The sequence below is a fragment of the Centrocercus urophasianus genome, unplaced genomic scaffold, assembly GCF_019232065.1.
Source record: "Centrocercus urophasianus isolate 14NV4802_14NV808 unplaced genomic scaffold, USGS_Curo_1.0 seq_10, whole genome shotgun sequence".
Classification (NCBI taxonomy): Eukaryota; Metazoa; Chordata; class Aves; order Galliformes; family Phasianidae; genus Centrocercus; species Centrocercus urophasianus.
Genome location: NW_024884142.1, coordinates 35,859,457 through 35,878,775, shown reverse-complemented (window position 1 = coordinate 35,878,775; position 19,319 = coordinate 35,859,457). Strand labels below are relative to the sequence as shown.

Genomic DNA, 19,319 nt, shown 5'->3' with positions numbered 1-19,319 from the left:
ATTATTCAGCTATCAGAAGTCATTGACCAAGCTTCTTGGCAACCTAAGTGGAATATGTAGGTCCTTCTCTGACGTAAGCTGGGTATTTGACATCACCAGTGTTAAAATTCAATTTGTTCTGTAGGAGGTTTTTGGATATGCCTTTACAGGTGAAATCTGAATGCCTTGCATACTCTAGATGCCCTGCATTAGGAATTAGAGACAAGATTTGGGTCATCTTTTTGAAGCAGCAGCTCAACAGTATAGCTCTCTTGAGATAACCAATCAAGTTCTGACCAAAACGGGAACAGAAATGCTAAATTAGCTGGTTACTGTTTGAGTGAGTGTATCTTTCTCATTTCCCATTAGATGTAGAAAACCATAAATAAGAATAGCTTGTTATGGAATAGTGTACATAATGTAAGTTCCCTCCCTTGCATAGTGGCTTTTTATTTTTAAAGTGTTTACCATTACAACCTGAACTGATTTCCAGCATGGTAAAGAGGAAGGTTCTTGGATTTAATGAAAGGAATTGCACTAGCCAGCAGATGTTACTTGTGTGTGTGCTGCTTCCATTGGGATATCTCTTTTCTTGATCTCATTCTTGAATACCTAAACATAGAGGTAATTGAAGAAAGAAACCATAACTCCCATAGACCTATGGGAAAAAAAGTTTAATGTGACTTCAATATATATTTAATTCAAAAGGTGTATCTATCTGATATGTTTCTGTACTGTACTTTCAGTGTTCTTTACCGCAAATTGAGGAAAGAAAATGGAATAGTGCATGGCAGATGCCACTTGGTCTGTCGTAGGAAGCACTGAGATCACTATGAAGTGAGGCAGAGAGAGAAGCCAACAAGTCTGTCAGGTTGCAAAAAAGGAGTGGAAGGAATTCTTTGAATCTAATTTGCCACTAACACTTTATGCGAAGGGACTGCTACCTCATAACTGATCACAAAAAATGTGATTTAGGAGCAGTATCTTGTAGCTTGTCCTGCAGGATTTCTGAACTCCCAGCTATATTTCTCCTGCTTCTCCCCACCACCAACCTCTGAGATACTTCATGAGTCATTTGCAGAAGGGCAGCTGAACTTAGAAGGCATTTTTTCTAAAAGACCATCTCCTAGCATTTAGCCTCTGTCATTAGGAAGCTGCTTTTCATCCCAGCGGATGCGTAGAGAAACAGGTTCTTCTGAGGGATTTCTTTATTATTTTCATAGTGCTTTTGAAAATGTTGTAGTGAGTGCTCTTCCTTCTGGATTTTATCTGCATTAATTACTGCTGCGCTGAGTCACTTTGGCTCCTGTCCAGTTCTGTGTTAAGCAAGCTTTGCAACCAGCTCAGAATTGCTTTGAAGCTAATTTAAGAAACTTAAAGAAGATTGATTAGGACTTCCCTCTGAAGAAGGGAAACCTCGGATCCTGTGGATTTTGCTGTATGGTGGTAATAGGCTGCCAGATCTACAATGCTCTTCAGACGTCTCTTTTTTTTATAGTTGAGTGCTTGTCACTGCTGCAGTAGATGTAGTATTTCTTCTCTGGTGTGCTATGCAGCTTGCAGTTCAAAACTAGGAGTTTTTGTTTGTTTTGTAATGTCAGAGATAACGAGATTTGAATGGACTGTGCAGAGGTTGTGTTCAAGGCTGCACACTGGGAGGGAGAATCTTGATTCTATGGCAGTCTGTGACACTTCTGCCTTCACACCTCAAGCAAGGAGAGTATTTCCCCCTGCCTGCCGATACTGATACTTTCAGACTTTTTCTGGTCTTTGTGATTTGCCTCCCTGAAGTGCTGAGCAGCAGTTTTTACAGTTTATCAATTGTAAGTGTTGCTATACAGTGTTGTCCAACCTCTGGTGCTATCTGTGCACAAGTTCAAACTTTCTCCAGGGACTACTCCATTAGATTTACCCTTTCAGTCTTCTTTGAAATAGAGTTGTATGGAATTTTAAACTGTTAAGCCTTTAACAAAGCTTTTGCAATGTTTGGGAAAACTAATGACATTACAATTTACAAATTTCATATACTTTTCTTTACTAAACTTCAAAGCGTGAATTTTGACATCTTTGTTTCACAGTTAATGAAGGGAATATTGCATATGAAAGCGAATGTGTGAAATGTAGTCCCAGGAAGTTAGAAATGAAGTGGTCATTCCTATTGATCAGCCACTCAGCACGGGTATGCTCGTGTCACACTGCTTGTGTGTGCTGGGACTGAAGATAGCAGCCGTGGGTGAAGGGGATGTTCCTGTCTGCAAGCACAAAACAATAGATGAACTTCACAAGTCTGCTACATCCTGTTCTTTTTCAAAAGGAAAGAAATTAACTCTGTGAAACAGTAATTGACAATAGAGCAAAAGTCATTTTGAAGGCATTGTCTTGGTAGTGCTGTATTTAAATTAAGGTACAGATGTTTTTAATAAGGCCTGTTCTATCATGATTTATATGCCTTAGTTACTTTTGTAACATTCTTCAGCATTTTAGCACAGTGAATGTCAGTGCACTGACAAATAAAACTTTCACCTGGTTTGGATCAAGCACACAAAGACATGGAAAGAATTGATATCTCTGGTATGTAGTAACTAATCTTGAAAGAGAAGTTAAGAGAGACATTTTTAGAATCACTGGTGGCTTTCTAAGAATGATTAGCCTATTGTGATTTAGAGAGTGTTTCAAATCCCAAGTCAAAAGTTTCTTTTCATATGTAAAATTAATGTGTTATCTGCAAGGAATGATTCTTTCTGAAAAGTTGAACAAAACACTTTTTCATGTAATTTAATTATTTTTGCTATTAATTAGCAGGTTGAAATTATAAAAGATTTCTAGACATTTAGATATGATGTACAGCTTAAAAAATATGCATTAGACTTACTTAGATTGTTCTGGTTTTTTTTTATACTATGTTTCAAAGCAGTATTTCAAAACCTGTGTTGAATCTTACCTTAAAATTGGTACGCTTTGGGGTGGTTGGTTTTTTTTTTTGCCTAGGAGGATTTTCTGTTTTATAAAAGTAAGGTGATTTCAGGTATATGTGCATCTTTTTTTCTTGAACAACCACAATTACATTTACTCTTTAATCTCTGTATTCTGTAAACAGACAAAAGACGTTTAAAAGCAAGAAAAACTGACACTGAGTATTCGCAAATTTCTGACTCTTAGTTTTTAAGAGTGGAAGCCTGTATTTAATTTCAGTAGCTTAAAATATTTTTAGTTGTGTGATGCAGTGTTGTACTCGGGCAGATTCATTTTATTTATTTGTTGTGATGACCATATCACTTCCTGTGTGGTATAAGATACAGATTTGGGTATTTATTCACAGAAGTGCATGGTGAATGAGTGCCAAAATTATTTCTAATTCAGTGTGCATGTTCTCGCTGTCTGATTATATTCTCTCTAGGCAAATAAAAGGGAAAACTTGACTTTTCAACTGCTCTCTTTCAAACTCTGCTAAATTTTCAGAAGCTGAATTATTTACATCTGCTTCCTGGTTTTTGTAAAGAAGAGAGCATGCTCTTGTTGTCATTACAGAGGCATAAATGGATAAACTTCGGATCGTTCTGAATTTATATCTGCATCTGTGGTACTGGGTGTTGGTTGTCCTATTCCTTAAGGATCACGTAAAGTAAATTCTGTGTGTTTATAACAAACAGGAACTACAAGGGCAAAGTCTGCCATGGAATTGAACGCACAGCATACTTTCTATTCTCATTAGCTGCTAAGTAAATTTGCAAATCATTTATATGTAGACCTTACTCTACAGGATTGGAAGTAAGCTTCTAGTGTCTGTTTTAGATCAAAATTGAGTGTCAGTTGTTTTGAAGTGCTAAGGCTTGTTTATTTAAAAAAAAAAAAAAAAAAGGGAACTGTATGTACTAAAGAGGAATAACAAATATTGTTGCTTGTAGTTTAATCCTCAGGTACTTTGCAGTAATGAGTAGATGTGCAAGCAGATCCTTTCTCTCTGGATCATGCTAATTAGGATAAGGTTTCTAAATCTATGCCTCATGTTCCAGCATCTGAATAAAGGGAGATTCTTTCTGGCATTGAGATCCCATGCCATGTGACACACAGGGACGTTAGTGTGAGACAAAATTATGCTTACAACTATTTCAGGGCTCCTCTGCTACTCCCACACATGCTCTGAGAATAGCCCGAGAGGCTGCACGTGGCAGAAGCACTGTGCCAGCCACACACTGTTGCTAGTACACTCCTGGAGACTGAAAGTATTTATTTTCAGCATTTCACACCTCCCTCCCTTACTACCATAGTTTCATTCTTTCTGGTATGTCTGATGCATTGTCCTCAAGGTGATTTTGAAGGGAAAAATGTTGCATTTTTTGTGTGCTAATGGCTGTAGTGATGTGAGTCTTCCTTTGAAAATATGTGAGCGATGAGTAACGTAGTGTGACTGGCACAAGAGGATCACTCCTCACTGCGATAAAGCAGAAAACCGTAGGACCCTTCTGTGAGCAGTAACTCTTGTAAAAACTGTCAGCTTCTAAAATTAGGCATGAAATGCCATCACGGGAAGGTTTTCTCTTCAGGGCTTGCCCTTTCCAGTTTACCTTAATCTTTGAGATAGAAGCACAGCCCTTTATTGGTTGCATAAATAAACCATTGGACTTGCTTCAGAGATAACACCCAATTTAAAGGTGAGATTGAATCAGTTGTTGAAAATAGTCTATTTGGAGAAGCTTAAATAGGTTCACATATCTTGGTGTCTCACTGAATTGATTTTTTTTTCCACCTCCCATTTGTTCCTCTCGGAGAGAGAGGTAATGATTATTTCAGTAAAAAATAGGAATGAAAACCCTTACATTACAAATGTCACCTTGACATGCCGTTTTTTGGTTTGGTTTATTTCTTGGATGAGTTTGCATTTACTGTCATGTTATTTCATCTTAACTGATGATGATAAAAGCCTTGCTGAAGTCATTTTCCAGAGATTTCTATAAGGAAAAGAAAAGGCGTCTGGCCCAACAGCATTGTTACTGGAAACACAGGAAGGGCCAGGTGTGCACACTGTGTGAATTGCCAGCAACAACTGGAGTTTTGAAGAGTATTCTGGAGAGGATTCTCTCTGGAATGCCTCATCTCTATCCTCAGCAGGTGTCTTGTCCATCAGCTATTTTATTTGCTTATAGTGTTCGATTTGTTTGTCTTTCTAAATACTTCAAGTGTGTTCTCCTGTAATGAGTTCTGATGAGTACTTCAGCGGTAAAGAGATGTTTGTGGCAGTAGCTGGGAAGGGTGATTTCATCTGTGCAAAAATGCCTGCAGCTTTTAGTTCTGATTATTATTTTTTTATTTTAATAGGAATTAACTGAATTTTACCTACAATAAGCCTAAAAGACTTGGTGAAGCCTTCAGATGCCAACGCAGTTTCTTTTGAAATTTCTCACACGTCTTTAGCCATGATTAAACTAAAATCAAATGTGATTTCGTTTTTTTTACGTGCCATGTGGCTTTCTGTTTCACGTTACAAGCAGTGCTCAGAATAAATGTGTTGCATGAGATCGTATTACTAGTGGGGTTCATTAGTTATAAAAACAGATCCTGTTGATCATGTACACTTTATAAAATATGATAGGTTTCTTTCCTCTCAAAGTGAAGAAGTTGTAAAGATACAATGAAGTAAGAATGTGATTCTATTGCTTTGTTCTGATTAAAATAGAAATCACAAATGTTGATATCGAAACCAATGCAAGGAACTTCAGGATAAGCAATAAACTGCTTTCATGCCCGTGTTTTGTTTGATTGTCAAAATTGGATATGCTGGAATCTAAACTAGAACATGCATGCGGGTACATGCATCTAAACAACAAGATAAGAAATTCTGTTAAGCAATTGCAGCGCATGTTTCTGTATGTGGAATTTAGCTTTTAAGTTACTACAGCGCTATGACTTACTGTAGTAGAGGCATGTTGCCTGGATGCTGGATTCTTTGCAAGCAGATTTCCTAAAAGCCAGCAGATAGCTCTGTTGTCTTGCCAGGTGGTTTTGGGGGTTCTGCAGTGCCAGCACTCCTGGTCCTCGCTGCCGGGAAATGTCTGGAAATATTCCAAGTACGACAGAAGTGTCTGTCACGGATTATGTTGCCACCGTGATTAGGGAATTTGAGACAACCTGGGAAGACTGGGCAGTGCTCAATCCATGTTTGCTGGATACAGCACTGCTGTTATGAGTTTATGGTGCATGCACAAGTGTTGAATAGTCACCTTTTTGATGCTTTCATAAGAAGCAGGGTCTTCAGCTAGTCAAGGTTTATTCTTTTGATTTGAGTCTGGTGTGTGGAATGACTCTGTTGAGAAATGTTATTAGTGTATTAACAATGTTAACAAAATGTATGCCAATGTATTAATACTAAAACCATAAATCTGTGGCTTTTTAAATATCTTTAGCTTTTTGCTCTTGATTAACTTTGTTTTTACATGCAAATACTGCATTTCAGCAGACAAGATCAAGTCTTAAGGGAATTATACATACTTTGTCTGGGAGTTTCATAGCTATTTCTTACCCAAAACGGTGCAACATTTGCTTGGATCTCACTAAGTCACAACCCTATGATGTGTTACTTCTTCTCTGTACACTGTTCTCTAGTGTTTGAAATTTAGAGTTTTTAAAAATGAGAAATTTTTAGGAATGTCTTAAATTAGAAATCTGGTTTTAGTCCTGTTCATTCTCCTTACCAGCTCAGTCACAGTGCAGGACATAGAAAAATTAATAGCCATACCCTTTGTATTGTCATGTTTTGATGTTTTTCAGAGCTATCTAGCAACCAAGCAGGTGACGGCTTGATCATCCCACATTCCTTCTTGTCTTGTCTTAGGTTTTCTACCCTAGCAAAGATGGTACTAAAATCCCCATGTTTATTATTCACAAGAAAGGAATTAAATTGGACGGTTCTCATCCTGCCTTCTTGTATGGATATGGAGGCTTCAACATATCGATTACACCAAGCTACAGGTAAGTAGCAGGGTATTTTCAACCTTCTGAAGCAATTTGATGTTAACGACTGTCAGAAAGGACTGAGAGCTGGCTGGACTATGGATCTGCAGAATTAAGGGTTTCAGGTCCTTGAGAAGTAAGATGGAATTGCAAGGGCTGCAGATCAGAGTCCAGGCATCATATATTTGTTTTGTTAGTTCTGAATTCAAGGGACTTGCCCAGAATCACAGAATAAATTTCTGTCAGAATAGAGAAGTGCTGTACTCCTGTCAAGTTTACAGCAGGCACACTACTCTGTGAATTATAGCTTAACCACTTCCTGCTTTGCCACTGAGCTGAACAGAAAAGACATGCATTAAAATGCTGAGCTGATAGTATAGGAAGTTTCCTTTTTACCAACTATGTCTTAAATATTAAAGAAAATTTTTGTGTACTGTAAATTGTGAAAATTCAGATGTATTTTCATATACCTCTGAGAAGATTGTCAAAAGCAAAATCATACTGTGTTCCTATATAATCAAAAAGAGAAAAGATTATTTTGTCTAGAGGTAGTTGTGATACAAGCTCTGCATATGCAATGCAATGCGTTGTAAACCAAAAATGCTGTTTGCAAAATAGGATTTGTAGCTCTCCAAAGACATAAGCTATATTGAATAGATGTCCTCTTTAAAGAAAGGGCTGATTTCCTCTGTGAGGGAATTCAGATAGACTTAGCAAAAGTGTCACTGATTGTCTTAGAGCTTTGATGTATAACAGTTGTTTCTAAGCAAGGCAGAAGTAAACAGAAATGCAAAGGGCTGGATGGGACACTGTACTTCAGATAGAAGAACAGCTCACTAATACAAAAATAATCTAATATCAAACCATACTGTTAAGTTTGTGTGCTACCAGGTCTTCTTTTAGAATCAGTGTATTTCAAGAAATTTTTTGTAGTGTTAGCTCTTCCAGGTCACTGTGGTTGTATTTCTAAGTAGGATTTACAGTCTCTGGTGGTTTATATCAAGTACCTTGTCCAACAATGGACCTCACATCTTGCACTCTGTGATTACTGGAAAGTATTTTATATGCCTTGTAAAGCTACATTTTTAATTTCCTGTGGTTTTTGTGAGACAATTATATAACCAGAATAGGTTTTAAATTCCCTTTTAGATTAGACTCAAGCACTGATTTATTACGGTCTATTGTAGATGCTGAAAACTGCGATAAAACTGACCATGTTTTCTTTTCTAAAGTAAATATAATGTATTTATTGATTTGGGATAAAATTTCATGTGCTGCAGAGCAGTGTGAGTTGGCTGCTGGCAAAAGGAGTGGAAAGTATCCCATGGTCCCTTGTTCCACCTCCCTTTCATTAGCCCTGATGTTAGCTGGAACTTTTGCTAAGCTCATTGGCTTCACAAGGGTGGCAAAAAACTATCCTAGCAAAAAGGATGGGTGGTTTTCTGCCACGTGGGCAAGTTGAAGTTTAACTTGTAGGAGTCCAGCATTAGCAAGCAGCAAGAAGGTGTAGCTAACAGAAGGGAGGATGGGAGAAAGGGAGCAGTGAGCTATATCTTTCGGAATCCCATGAAACTGTACTCTTAAATGGTGGATTAAGTAAGAGTATGAATCTGTAACAATACCTTAAAAGTAAGAAGCACAGAGAACTATCAGTTTTAAGAGACTCTATGTTATTCCACTAACAATGTGAAGAAGACACAGGTGAGCTGCATCTCCCTCCTCATTCTTTCCTTGTAACAGCAGCACATCCCTTCTTAGCCTTTCAAAAAAGAGGGACACAAAGACCTTGGAATGCGCCTTTATTGTTGATAAACTCAGAGTTGCACGCTTGATGAGGAAGAATGTTCTGGAAGTAAGCAGGCAAGATCAAGAAAGGAAATTGTAATAGAGAAGTTATGTCAGAAAGACAGGACTTCCATACCTAGTAAGTTCAATATGTGACTGTGTCCCTGTTACTATACACTGCAGTATTCAGGAGTAGTTCTCAGGTCCATCAGCTGCTCCCATGGCAGCCCAGCACCACCCCTTTTTTTTGTTTTACTTTTATTTTTTTTTAATAGATGAACACGGACACAATTGCTCAAAAAAGAGCCAAAGGATGGTTAAGGCTGAGGTCTGCCACATATCTCACCTGAGCTGAGACAGTTATGGAAATGCAATTGCATGGTAGCCTACTTATACTATACACGTGCACACACTCACACACACCACTCTATTTCTGAGTAAATATTCTTTTTTTTTTTTTTTTTACTTAAGGCTTTGGTAACTTTTTACAGAATGTTCCTACTTCTCCTGTCATAGAATCATCTTGGTCAGAGAAAACCTTTAGGATCACCAAGTCCAACCATCAGCCTGACCTACCAAATCCTATCACTAAACCAGATCCTTTGGTGCCACATTCACACAACTCATAAATACCTCCTGGGATGGGGATTGCACCTCTGCCACAGGCAGCCCATTCCAATGCTTAACCACCATCCCCATGAAGAATTTCTTTCTAATATCCAGTCTAAACCTCCCTGGTATGTTTTTAGACTGCTGATTATTTCCAGTTCTGTCCTACATTTCAAGTCAGTAAAATATTTTCTTGCTGATATTTTGCATCCATCACTGTGAGCCAGCTCTTGGGCTTGGGAAACTTGTTTTTTAATTCAAAAAGTGATATTGCTTTTCACTTATTCTCTAATACACATACATACAAAAAGTCTTTTCCCCTGAAAGCAACAGAAACAAATCAACAAGAGGATCCAAAAATAACTATGAGAATGATAGGCCAAAGTCATTAAGTCAGTTACAGCAGTGTTTTATTTTTGAATGCAAGCATGCATTTTTTATGTGTTCCTCTGGACCAAAGAGCTGTATTTGGTAGCATTTCTAAAATGTGCACACTAGAGCACTGTCATTAATTATATACAGCCTGCATAGTGAGCACAAGTTAAAATTGATGAAATTGGCACCTGTGGCTTGGCAGATCTGCTGTGGTAACGCTATTGCAAACCCACCAATAATGCCTCAGATTCTGCTAATTACACTGCAGGAACCAGCATGTTTCCTTGTACTGTTCTGTGGGCACCTCTGCAGGTGCAGTAGAAGCAATTTCTCATGCACCCAGAAATACAATTGATTGTGAAGCAGACTGTGAAATTGTATTTCACTGCTACAGGGCTGGATTCGACGAAGCCTTTAAGCACGGAGGTGGTGTGGGGAAAGTCTGTAAGCCCACAGAAAGGTCAAGCAGCACCACAGCCAATGGTGCAGAATGCAAGATCACTAGATCACTCTTTTCTGTTTCTCTTTTACGATTGCCTCCTGCCCCATAAAAGCCAATGAAGTCCAGTGACTCAGGGATTATAGGATTTTTTTCCCTACCACCAGTGCATCAGCCTACATTTTTCCAAAGAAAGCTGCAGCCATCAGCTGATGAGGAAATGGATATAAAGGCTGTCAGAGGGAGAAGCGAGCCAGACTTCTCCATACAGAAGGAGACAATTTCTAGACATCCAAGGCTACTGAACAATTTGCTGTGACTTAAACAGCAAGCTGACTTGAAATTGAATCTGGAAACAAGAATCTGCCTGTAAAACAGGAGAAAATAGCAGGGGTTAGATGAAAGTTGAATTTTGTGCTGATAATTTTATATTTTTACTTTCTTAAAAGTTAGTCTCTCTTAATTCCTTGAATTTCCTTGACTTTGAGAAAATTTGTTGTAAACACTTCCACCTCAAAATATCAGTCGAGTTGTCTCACTTTATTACTGATCATACCCAAGTGGATATTAATTAACAGTTATTTGCAGTGGCATTACTAGATGTTTGTGTTGAGAGTGTATGGTTGTAACATTATCAGAAGTGCCTAAGTTCCGCTTGTACCAATGACAGTGAACACAGATATACTAAGCCTCGCTTAAATTTTTTACAACAGAATGATTGTTTCAATCTCTGGACTTTATCCTGTCAAGGATCTGTGCAATTGAAAGAGAATTTGCTAAGGGAAATGGAGACTTGCTTCATATAATCAGTGACTGCATTAGGAACTCTTCTGAAATTCAATATCTTAGGAGATGACAAGTCACTTTCAGGCCCTCTGAAAATTATCACCAAGGTAGCACCTCTGTTAGAGCAGTCTCCCTGAATGTGATGTACTCAAGAGTTTAGTTCCATGTTGCTCAGATTATTTAATTAAATATGTTGACTTCTCAGATAGGCAGTTTCCTTTTCAGAACATGGAAAGGGGAGGGATGTTTTATTTTTAAAATAATCTCAGACAATATGTTTGGTAGCAGATTCATACCTCACCTTCAATTCCTCTTCCTTGTACCTTTAGTTGGTTACTTGGTCAAGTAAGTAGTCCCCAAACTTTCTATTGATTTTGTCTGGGGCAGAGACATGGAAAAGTAGTGCAGAGTGTTCTGTGAGATTTTGTAGCTTTCACATAGCAAAATTTAAGAAGCCACCATCTTATGGGACAAGCTACTGTGAGGCTACTGTTCATTATCAATGAATTAACCTGTAGAAATTGGACATCCTTGCGTTTGACAGAATAATGCTTTCTGACCTTTGCACAGTATGCTTATGGAATATCAATCTTACCAGTGATCAACATGTCCCAGTGATCAAAGGAAAAATACTGTTCAAGTGATGGGCTTCAGAATTTTACAGAAGCAGAGATCATTCATGCCATCTGATGGCCACAGAGAGCTAGCTGATCTAGGTGGAAATTTTTTTTTTTTCTGACAGGTCATAAAAATGCAAAAGTCTCTTATTTGTCATCTTTCTGCTTTTTTTCTTTATTTTCTTAATCCTTGGCACGCATGTCAAGACCAAGTGCCAATACAGATGTAATTGCTTTGTGAGGTATGGAACATTTACTTGTTTTGGTGTTACATCCATGTGAGATGGTTGAATTTCATTTTTGCAGGCAGCAGTCTCTTGCATAAGCAAAAAATTCAAGAAAGAAAATTTAAGTAAATTCAACTAAAAAAGAAATTTGAACCTACTAGAGAGGAGAAAAAAAAAAAAAAAAAAAAAAAGACTTGTTGGTATTAAGCTTGAATATTTACTGTTCTCCTTAACAATAAAATGGTTTTAAGTCTGGAGCTTCCACTATGTTAAGCTAGTGCCTCAATACATGAGAGATAAATATATATTCTTAATTGTTAAATATAACCTAAATTACTTAAATCCCTTTTTAAATAATACTAATAGCTTTTATACTTTTTGCAATTTGACGTTTAAGAAAAAATCATGTTACTTCACCTTTCAGCCAGGTTTGAGAGTTATTAGGGAAGGCAGAACTTTTCGTTTTTACTTCTTATATTTAACAAATCAAGTGGAAAATATGAGGAACAGGATTGACTAAGACTTGACTGCAAAGCCTGCCACAAAACAAGGACAAATACAGTTTTATAAAGGTCAAAGAAAAAGCATGAAGCAGAAGTTGTATATATCAGCCCGTAAACAAATGTCGTGTGCTGATCATTATTCTTAAGTCTTTGCTTTCTTCATTTGGGCTAAACTTTCCTTTCCTGAAAAAGCAAAGGACCCACTGAAAAGCAGCAGTTAAAAAGCCTTGGAGGTCCAGTGGTACTGCGTAGCTTACTTTATGTCCCAGAGGAGCCAGTAGCCATTCTCCTCAAGGGTGTGAAACTAAAGACGAGTAGAACAGTTCTGGTTTCCTTTAAGAGGCTGCGGAGTGTTTCATTTCCACTGACAACCATTGGAAAGAACCTGGCTACTCAGGTTTGCCATCAAAGCAGGACTTTATTCATTATTTCATCATGCATCTTAGGACTTTCCTTCAAAGTATTTTTCTAAAAGTGGTAGGAAGTAGTTAGAAATAAATAATAATACTATTTCTCTGCTTGCTTTTTCAGTGTGTCAAGACTCATTTTTGTGCGACACCTGGGGGGTGTTCTAGCAGTGGCGAACATCAGGGGTGGTGGTGAATATGGAGAGACTTGGCACAAAGGTAAATCAGTCCAAGCACAAGAACAAAACTGCAGGTCTAACAGTGAGGCTGACAACGTTTTTGTTTTGTCCCTCTTCCATACTCAAGTCTCATTTCACCTTACGTTTATTCCATAGAAAGGTTGGATTTTTTTTTCTTATTCATCTGATCTCTACCTTCCCCAGTGTTATCTGAATTTTTCAATGGATTTTCAGTGAATTTTTTGCATCATAATTTGAATGGCTTTCCAGAAAGTATTTTCCAAGATAGTGAAAGCTATTATATTTTTAAAAGTAAGACCAATTCTCTAGATAATAGGATTGGAAATCCAGCTATTTATCATGAACAATCTTCCAAACAAAGATTGTCTGAACTGCAAGAGATCTGCCTTGCCTTTACATATCTCTTACATTACTTGCAATGCACGTGACCCCACAGTTCTAGATCCATAAGACAGTGCAACAATCTATTTAGTCTTTATTGGTGTCACAGAAAGAAATTGACCATTTGCAAAACCTTACAGAAGGTATGAACTTTGGAGTTCAGAATGTAGTTCTGCTAGCTTTGTGTGTTAGAAAACAAACAGAATTGATTTTACACAATTTATGAATAAATCCTTTATTAGCGAGTGAGTGAGAGAGATCGTTTTCATATGATTCTTAATCAACCCCAAGAGTGACATGTCATGCACTCTGAGATACAACTTGTAGGTAGACATTTTTAAAGTGACTTCAGTGTTCCATGTCACTTCTTAGCACCTTTAAAGTATTTCTCTCCGTATTTTTTCCAGTACTCACTGAAATCCTTTGTTTGTCAGCTTTTCTGATTGTTGACATTTTTCTGCATGCCTTCACCAGAAGAAAAAGCTGAAGAAAGTCCCTCTCAGATGTAACAATATAACCACCATTATTTGGTGATGACCTCTTACTCATATTCCAAGAATCTGGAGGATAAGTTGCTGGAAATCTTGTCAGTAAGGCAAATGCACCAGAACAGTGATGATGCAACATTTTGCATGGGGAGTAATCCATAATAACTTTGTATCAAACATAATAGTATTCCCAGATCATTACATCTTGATATTACCATTTCATCTGTGGTAACTTTTTGTCTGGGTCATTTCCTTACAATTGAGTTAAGAAGTAATGGTTTCATAAATAGAAGCTATATGTGCTTGCAGATGCAGGATATTATTGCTGAAGATTAAGTATCCTTCATTAATTTTAATTTGCAGATTGGTTTGTAGTAGGTTTTAATAAAATTTATTTTAATATGATATTGCTTCTTCATTCCACCTATTTCCTGCTTAATTTTGACCCGAGTCTTTTTTGCAGTTGCAAAAATAGATATGCATCTGTTCTTTGCTAACTCTGGAAGCAATTACAGGTTTAGTGTATGGATTTTAACCTTACACTAGTTCAGGACTTGAAGAAAAAAGTAAGATTTATTTACTTCTCCTTTGCTGCCATTCATTTGAAGACTTTTTCCTTGTCCCAACACATCTTTCTTCAATGATCCTGTTAGTATGAGAAGATTTGTTTGTTATAAAATAATGCTTGTAATTCCACGAGGAAACTCATATGATTAAAGTCTGGAGCTACCTTACTTAAATTTTGCAACGTAAGAATGAAGCATCCAATTTAAGTTGGGTGTGTAGGGTCATTAACGGATGATGGAAATAAGCACCTTCATATTGTATCTAATCCTGCTTATTTTAATGTGGAGTTAATTATCCTGAACCATAGTGGGAGCCTGGGCAATTAGTTTAGGCTAAACCACTTGCCTTTAAACTGAGTGGAAGGAAATGGAGTTCCATTTCAGCCAGGTACGAGCCCCTGTTACCTGACTGGACCACAGTCTTTCCTTCAGGAATGTAAAGATGTTTTCCCCAGACTGTTGCGAATGTTTAATTGTCTGAGAAGGAATGTACCAGATCTAAGGTAGGGTGATCTTTGAGGAGGAACCGTTTTTCAGTCCAAACGAGCGTCTGAAGAGAGGAAGATGCCAATACTGAGATTGGGTCATCTGTGAGCCCTCTAGATTGATATTCTTTCCACATTGATAGCTCACTAATAAAATTTCTAACCAAGATGCGATTCGGAATTTCTTATTTGACCACAGCAACATATCATCTGATTTGGAAACAGAATAGGAAAAAAGGTAAATCATCAGCCACGTATTCTTTGTCCAGGAAATGAAAGTGCTTATTTTATACGGGTGCAAATTTGAAGTTTTATCGCCTTAAGAAACTGTCACTGAGTTTAATGTTGTTAATGTCCCATTAGATCAAGCCTCAAGTGGATTGTGTGGTTATTTTGTATATATTTTGTAATGCAAAGCTTTTAGCTTTAATATTACTGGTTTGGAATGTTACCTGGCGCTCATTCCACAGTGTAAGTATGTATTATTCAGTTTCTGAAAGCATTAGAGTTATTGACAAAGCCATTTCATATTCTTTGTGTTGAAAGAATATTTCACTTTTGCTGTCTTTCTGACCTGCATCAATTATTAAAATGTTCATGAAATTGGAATTGTTCCCAGGTACTTTTGCACACGCGTTTTTCTGAAGAGATGGATTCACATGGGTTTTATGGAATCAACTGATTTGTTTTATTTGTGTGCTAGGTGGTATCTTGGCCAACAAACAAAATTGCTTTGATGACTTTCAGTATGCTGCCAAATACCTCATCAAAGAGGGCTATACATCTCCAAAGAAGCTGACTATTAATGGAGGTTCAAATGGAGGCCTCTTAGTTGGTAAGAACTGCTTGTGTATTTCCTGGCTTTGGTACTGGAGTTTATCATGGTAACCAAACAGAAATTTATCAGAACCTTTTTTTCAAGAGTTGCAGAATGTCTGTGCATTAATATATACCAAGCACAAAGTGTATACAGTTCTACTTTATTTGCTGTTTACAATGGATATCAGGATTCTGCAGTGAATAGTAACTGCAGTACTTAGGATTACTGTCTTGTTTGCTAGAGCTAACCCCTTGGTACAATCACAGAGTAAGAATGCATTTAAAAAAATCTGTTTTTCATCTCTTAAGGCTGATTAGTAGGAAACAATAACTGAATAACCAGAAAACCTGTTACGGGGCATTCAGGAATTTTTGTGTGCCTATGGCATAAGCCAGAATCCCAAGTTCTGCAGTCCTTCCGTAGAGCTTCTTATTCAGTCTTTCTGTAGTCATGCATTCTCATTCCTAGAGGAGAAAATGAAAATGTGACGTTTCTGCTTTTAAGGCCTTTGTACAAGGACACGTGGCTGACTTTAATCGTGTAGTTAAGACATGGTGCAAATAAATCCAGGAATGTCTCTTGTGCGAAACACTGATTTCAAGTACTTAAAAAAGCCGTGGGCTTTTGAGGGACTGTGTAAATGCAATGCTGTTACAAGTGCATTTCATTCACTGCTATGATCTTAAATTCAAGGAAATTAATAGCCTTCTTAGAAAAAGTTGCACAAAAAATCTTATATTCTAAGCGGTGTTTTAAAAGCTATGTTTATTTCTGATTATATCCTAGTGTCTAAAAGTGGTAGAATAAAAAGAAGTTATTTGTTTCTGTCTTGACAAGAGAAGGAAACAAAAGAATAACATTGTGGTTAGTTTGGATTATTTTAAAAAAAACATGAGAGGCAAGACACAGTATGACAGGTGATCTACTCATGAGAAAAGCATCTAGTTTATTGGAAATTAGATTTATTAGGACCAGCCTTTGCATGCTCTGCTCTTCCTCTACTCTATTAACAGCTGCTGAATAACTGACTCTGTTGATTTTGTTGTTGTTGTTGTTGTTTTACAGTGAACTGGTATCTTGTATAAGAAACGAGATTTGGAGTTATACAGCTCTTTGATCTGTGCCATCTTGGCCACAACAGTGTTTTAAAGACAATCATGTAATGTCATGTTTTTACATATTTGCTTCTCAGATGGCAGAAGGTGTTTGTGTACTGTAAACACCACCAATAGAAATGGATGAAAAAAATAGAGGAAAAAAGTTTTTACACATCATTGGGAGTACAACCACTACAAAAGTCTGTGTTATGTGAGCACAATACATGAAAGTTCTGTTAAACTTCCAATCTATTACGTAGCTTCTGCAAATGCTGTTTTATCCTTACTTGGACTTCAGTTTCACTCAGGATGGGATTCATCCTACCTTGCTTTAGTCACCAAAAAAATCTGGTTTTCTTCATGAACAAGTCAGTTGGGCACCTTCTTTAGGTTAGGGATAGTAAGTGCAGAGTGCATGTCATGTCTGTATTAGGAGGATGCTGTGAGTCTGGACGCCTCTTGTGAAAATCTAGTGTTAGAAACCTATTGCAATTGCTGATTTATTACAATCCATCTGGATTTCTTTGTTCTTAATGAGACAGATTAAAATAGGTGAATTTAGGAAATACAAAAGTGCCTTCTCAACTTAAATTTTGCAGTAGCTGTTCATACAACACTGACAAGCGTAACTGTTACGTTAAGTGCAAGCATCTAGTGCCACATTTTCTTAGTTTTCATTTTCTGAGGGAAAAAATAAATTATAAGGAAGAGTATTGTCGTTCTTCCAAAATACTGATTCTTTTTAATCGTAACTAACGGGAGGTGTCTCTAAGGACCACAGGGCTCTGAACTCTTGCCTCATTGAGTTGAGAAACAATACTTCCTTGTCCTGCAGGATATGATCCCAAAGCTCAGCATAGCAGCACAGCTGTGACCTGAAAGCCTCTTTCATGCAAATGCAGCATTTGTCCTCTTGTGTTTGCTTAGGCAAATAGTTCTGAGGCTTTGGTACCAAATTTTAAAGCTCAATGTGTAGAGGGATAAAATTAATGAATAAATTGTTCCAGGTTACAGCTCCATAATGCATACAATTATGGCTAACAAAAGGGTTGTAATGGGAACTGATAAGTGGCTCCAAAGGTGTTTTCTTACTGACGTAACTATTCTGAGAGCTAGGAGCAGCAGTTTTGATATAATCCTGAGCAATGTACAGTCCTTCAAGAGATGTTCTACAGTGAAGATTTGAATGAATTCAATCTTACAATAGGTGTTTTGGCTTTTTTTTTTTTTTTTCCTACCAGAATAGCATTTCTCTTCAAAAAAAGAAATGGCTTGAAAAGATCTGATTGAAAGATTCAGTTAGAAGGATGAAGAACTTTTAGACAATAGTCTTATATAAGAAAAAGATCCAGGTAGTGTAGTTACGTATCAAGTAAAGTCACGTACAAGTTAATTAACATCCACCAGAAAACAGAAATAAGATTCAACTGAAGAAAATAGGTTAAAAATAAGCTTTGACTGGGACTGATGGACCAGAGGAGGCTGTGCAAATTGCTAACAACTTAAATGTTGGTAATAAAAACTTTCTGTGTGTGTCAGAAGCAGGAAGCTGACTTCTTTGATATCTGACATCTTTGGGACTCTACAGGAGCACTAAATAAAGATAATGACAGAACAGAAGGAAATGGTTCATTTCTATTGATGTTCCTTACTACAGAGCATTGGGATTTCCCTTCACTAGTCTCTCCTTGTGGGTGATACTCTGAGGAGTTGCCTCAAGCTGAAGCATTAGCAGAAGAGGTTTTAGAATAAATCGAATGAAAAATCATGTCTTGCCAGGACCAGATGGTACACACACAAGATCCTAAATGAATTCCAATGTGAAACTGCAGACTACTAAGCCTGAATGTCTGATGAACAGAAGGGGACAAGTTTAATGCCAATTTTTTAAATGGTTCATGGCTAACCACAGACTGCAGATCAGTAAATCTGACTTCTGTAACAGACAAGCCAATTGAAACCAATAAATAACAGTTGACATGCATGGGGAAGAATTTTGCAGGCTGAAGATGTATCTTGAAATCTTAGAGCTATTTGAAGCAGTCAAGGAGCATATGGTACATGTAACAGTGATCTGTTTTTTCTTGGATTTTCACAAGCTTTTCACAAGATCTCAAGACTTTAAAAGAAAGTTCTTGTTGAGTTGGATGGAAGGTTACCGTTGTGAAAGAAAGCAAATAATGGGAAGGAATGATCTATTTTCACAGTGGACAAAAATGACAAGCTGACGTATTTGAGAAAGACTATGTCTGGTTTGAATGTACAGTGATGAGATTTGAATTAAGGGATCCATTGTGGTAGTTAAGTGAAAATATAGGCACTGTTATTTCTTATGCTACAAAAAAAAAGGGTAGGGAATTTGTAAAATCAGCTGGCAGATTTAAATCAAGCAGAAGTTGGAATTGAAGAACTCATTGCTGCAGGATATCATAACAATAGATGAATAAACATTAAGAAAGGAAAAAGATGCGTTTATGGAGGATACGTGTTCTGATGGCTGAGGATAAACTCCAACACAGGAGAAACCAACTGACTTGTTGCAAAAGCTCACAATGTGCAGGAAATCTCTCAGTATTTTCTATATTTAAAGCTTTTTCCAGAGCATCT

General features: G+C 37.3%; 1 protein-coding gene across 1 annotated transcript in view; it reads left to right on the top strand.

Moving 5' to 3' along the window:
* Positions 1-19,319, top strand: part of LOC122158528 (prolyl endopeptidase) — a 94,657-nt gene that overhangs the window by 71,167 nt on the left and 4,171 nt on the right. Inside the window, exons 11-13 of the mRNA XM_042815266.1 lie at positions 6,809-6,945; positions 12,800-12,894; positions 15,499-15,630. Of these exons, the coding sequence (XP_042671200.1) occupies positions 6,809-6,945; positions 12,800-12,894; positions 15,499-15,630 (364 nt within the window). The remainder of the gene's footprint in view (positions 1-6,808; positions 6,946-12,799; positions 12,895-15,498; positions 15,631-19,319) is intronic.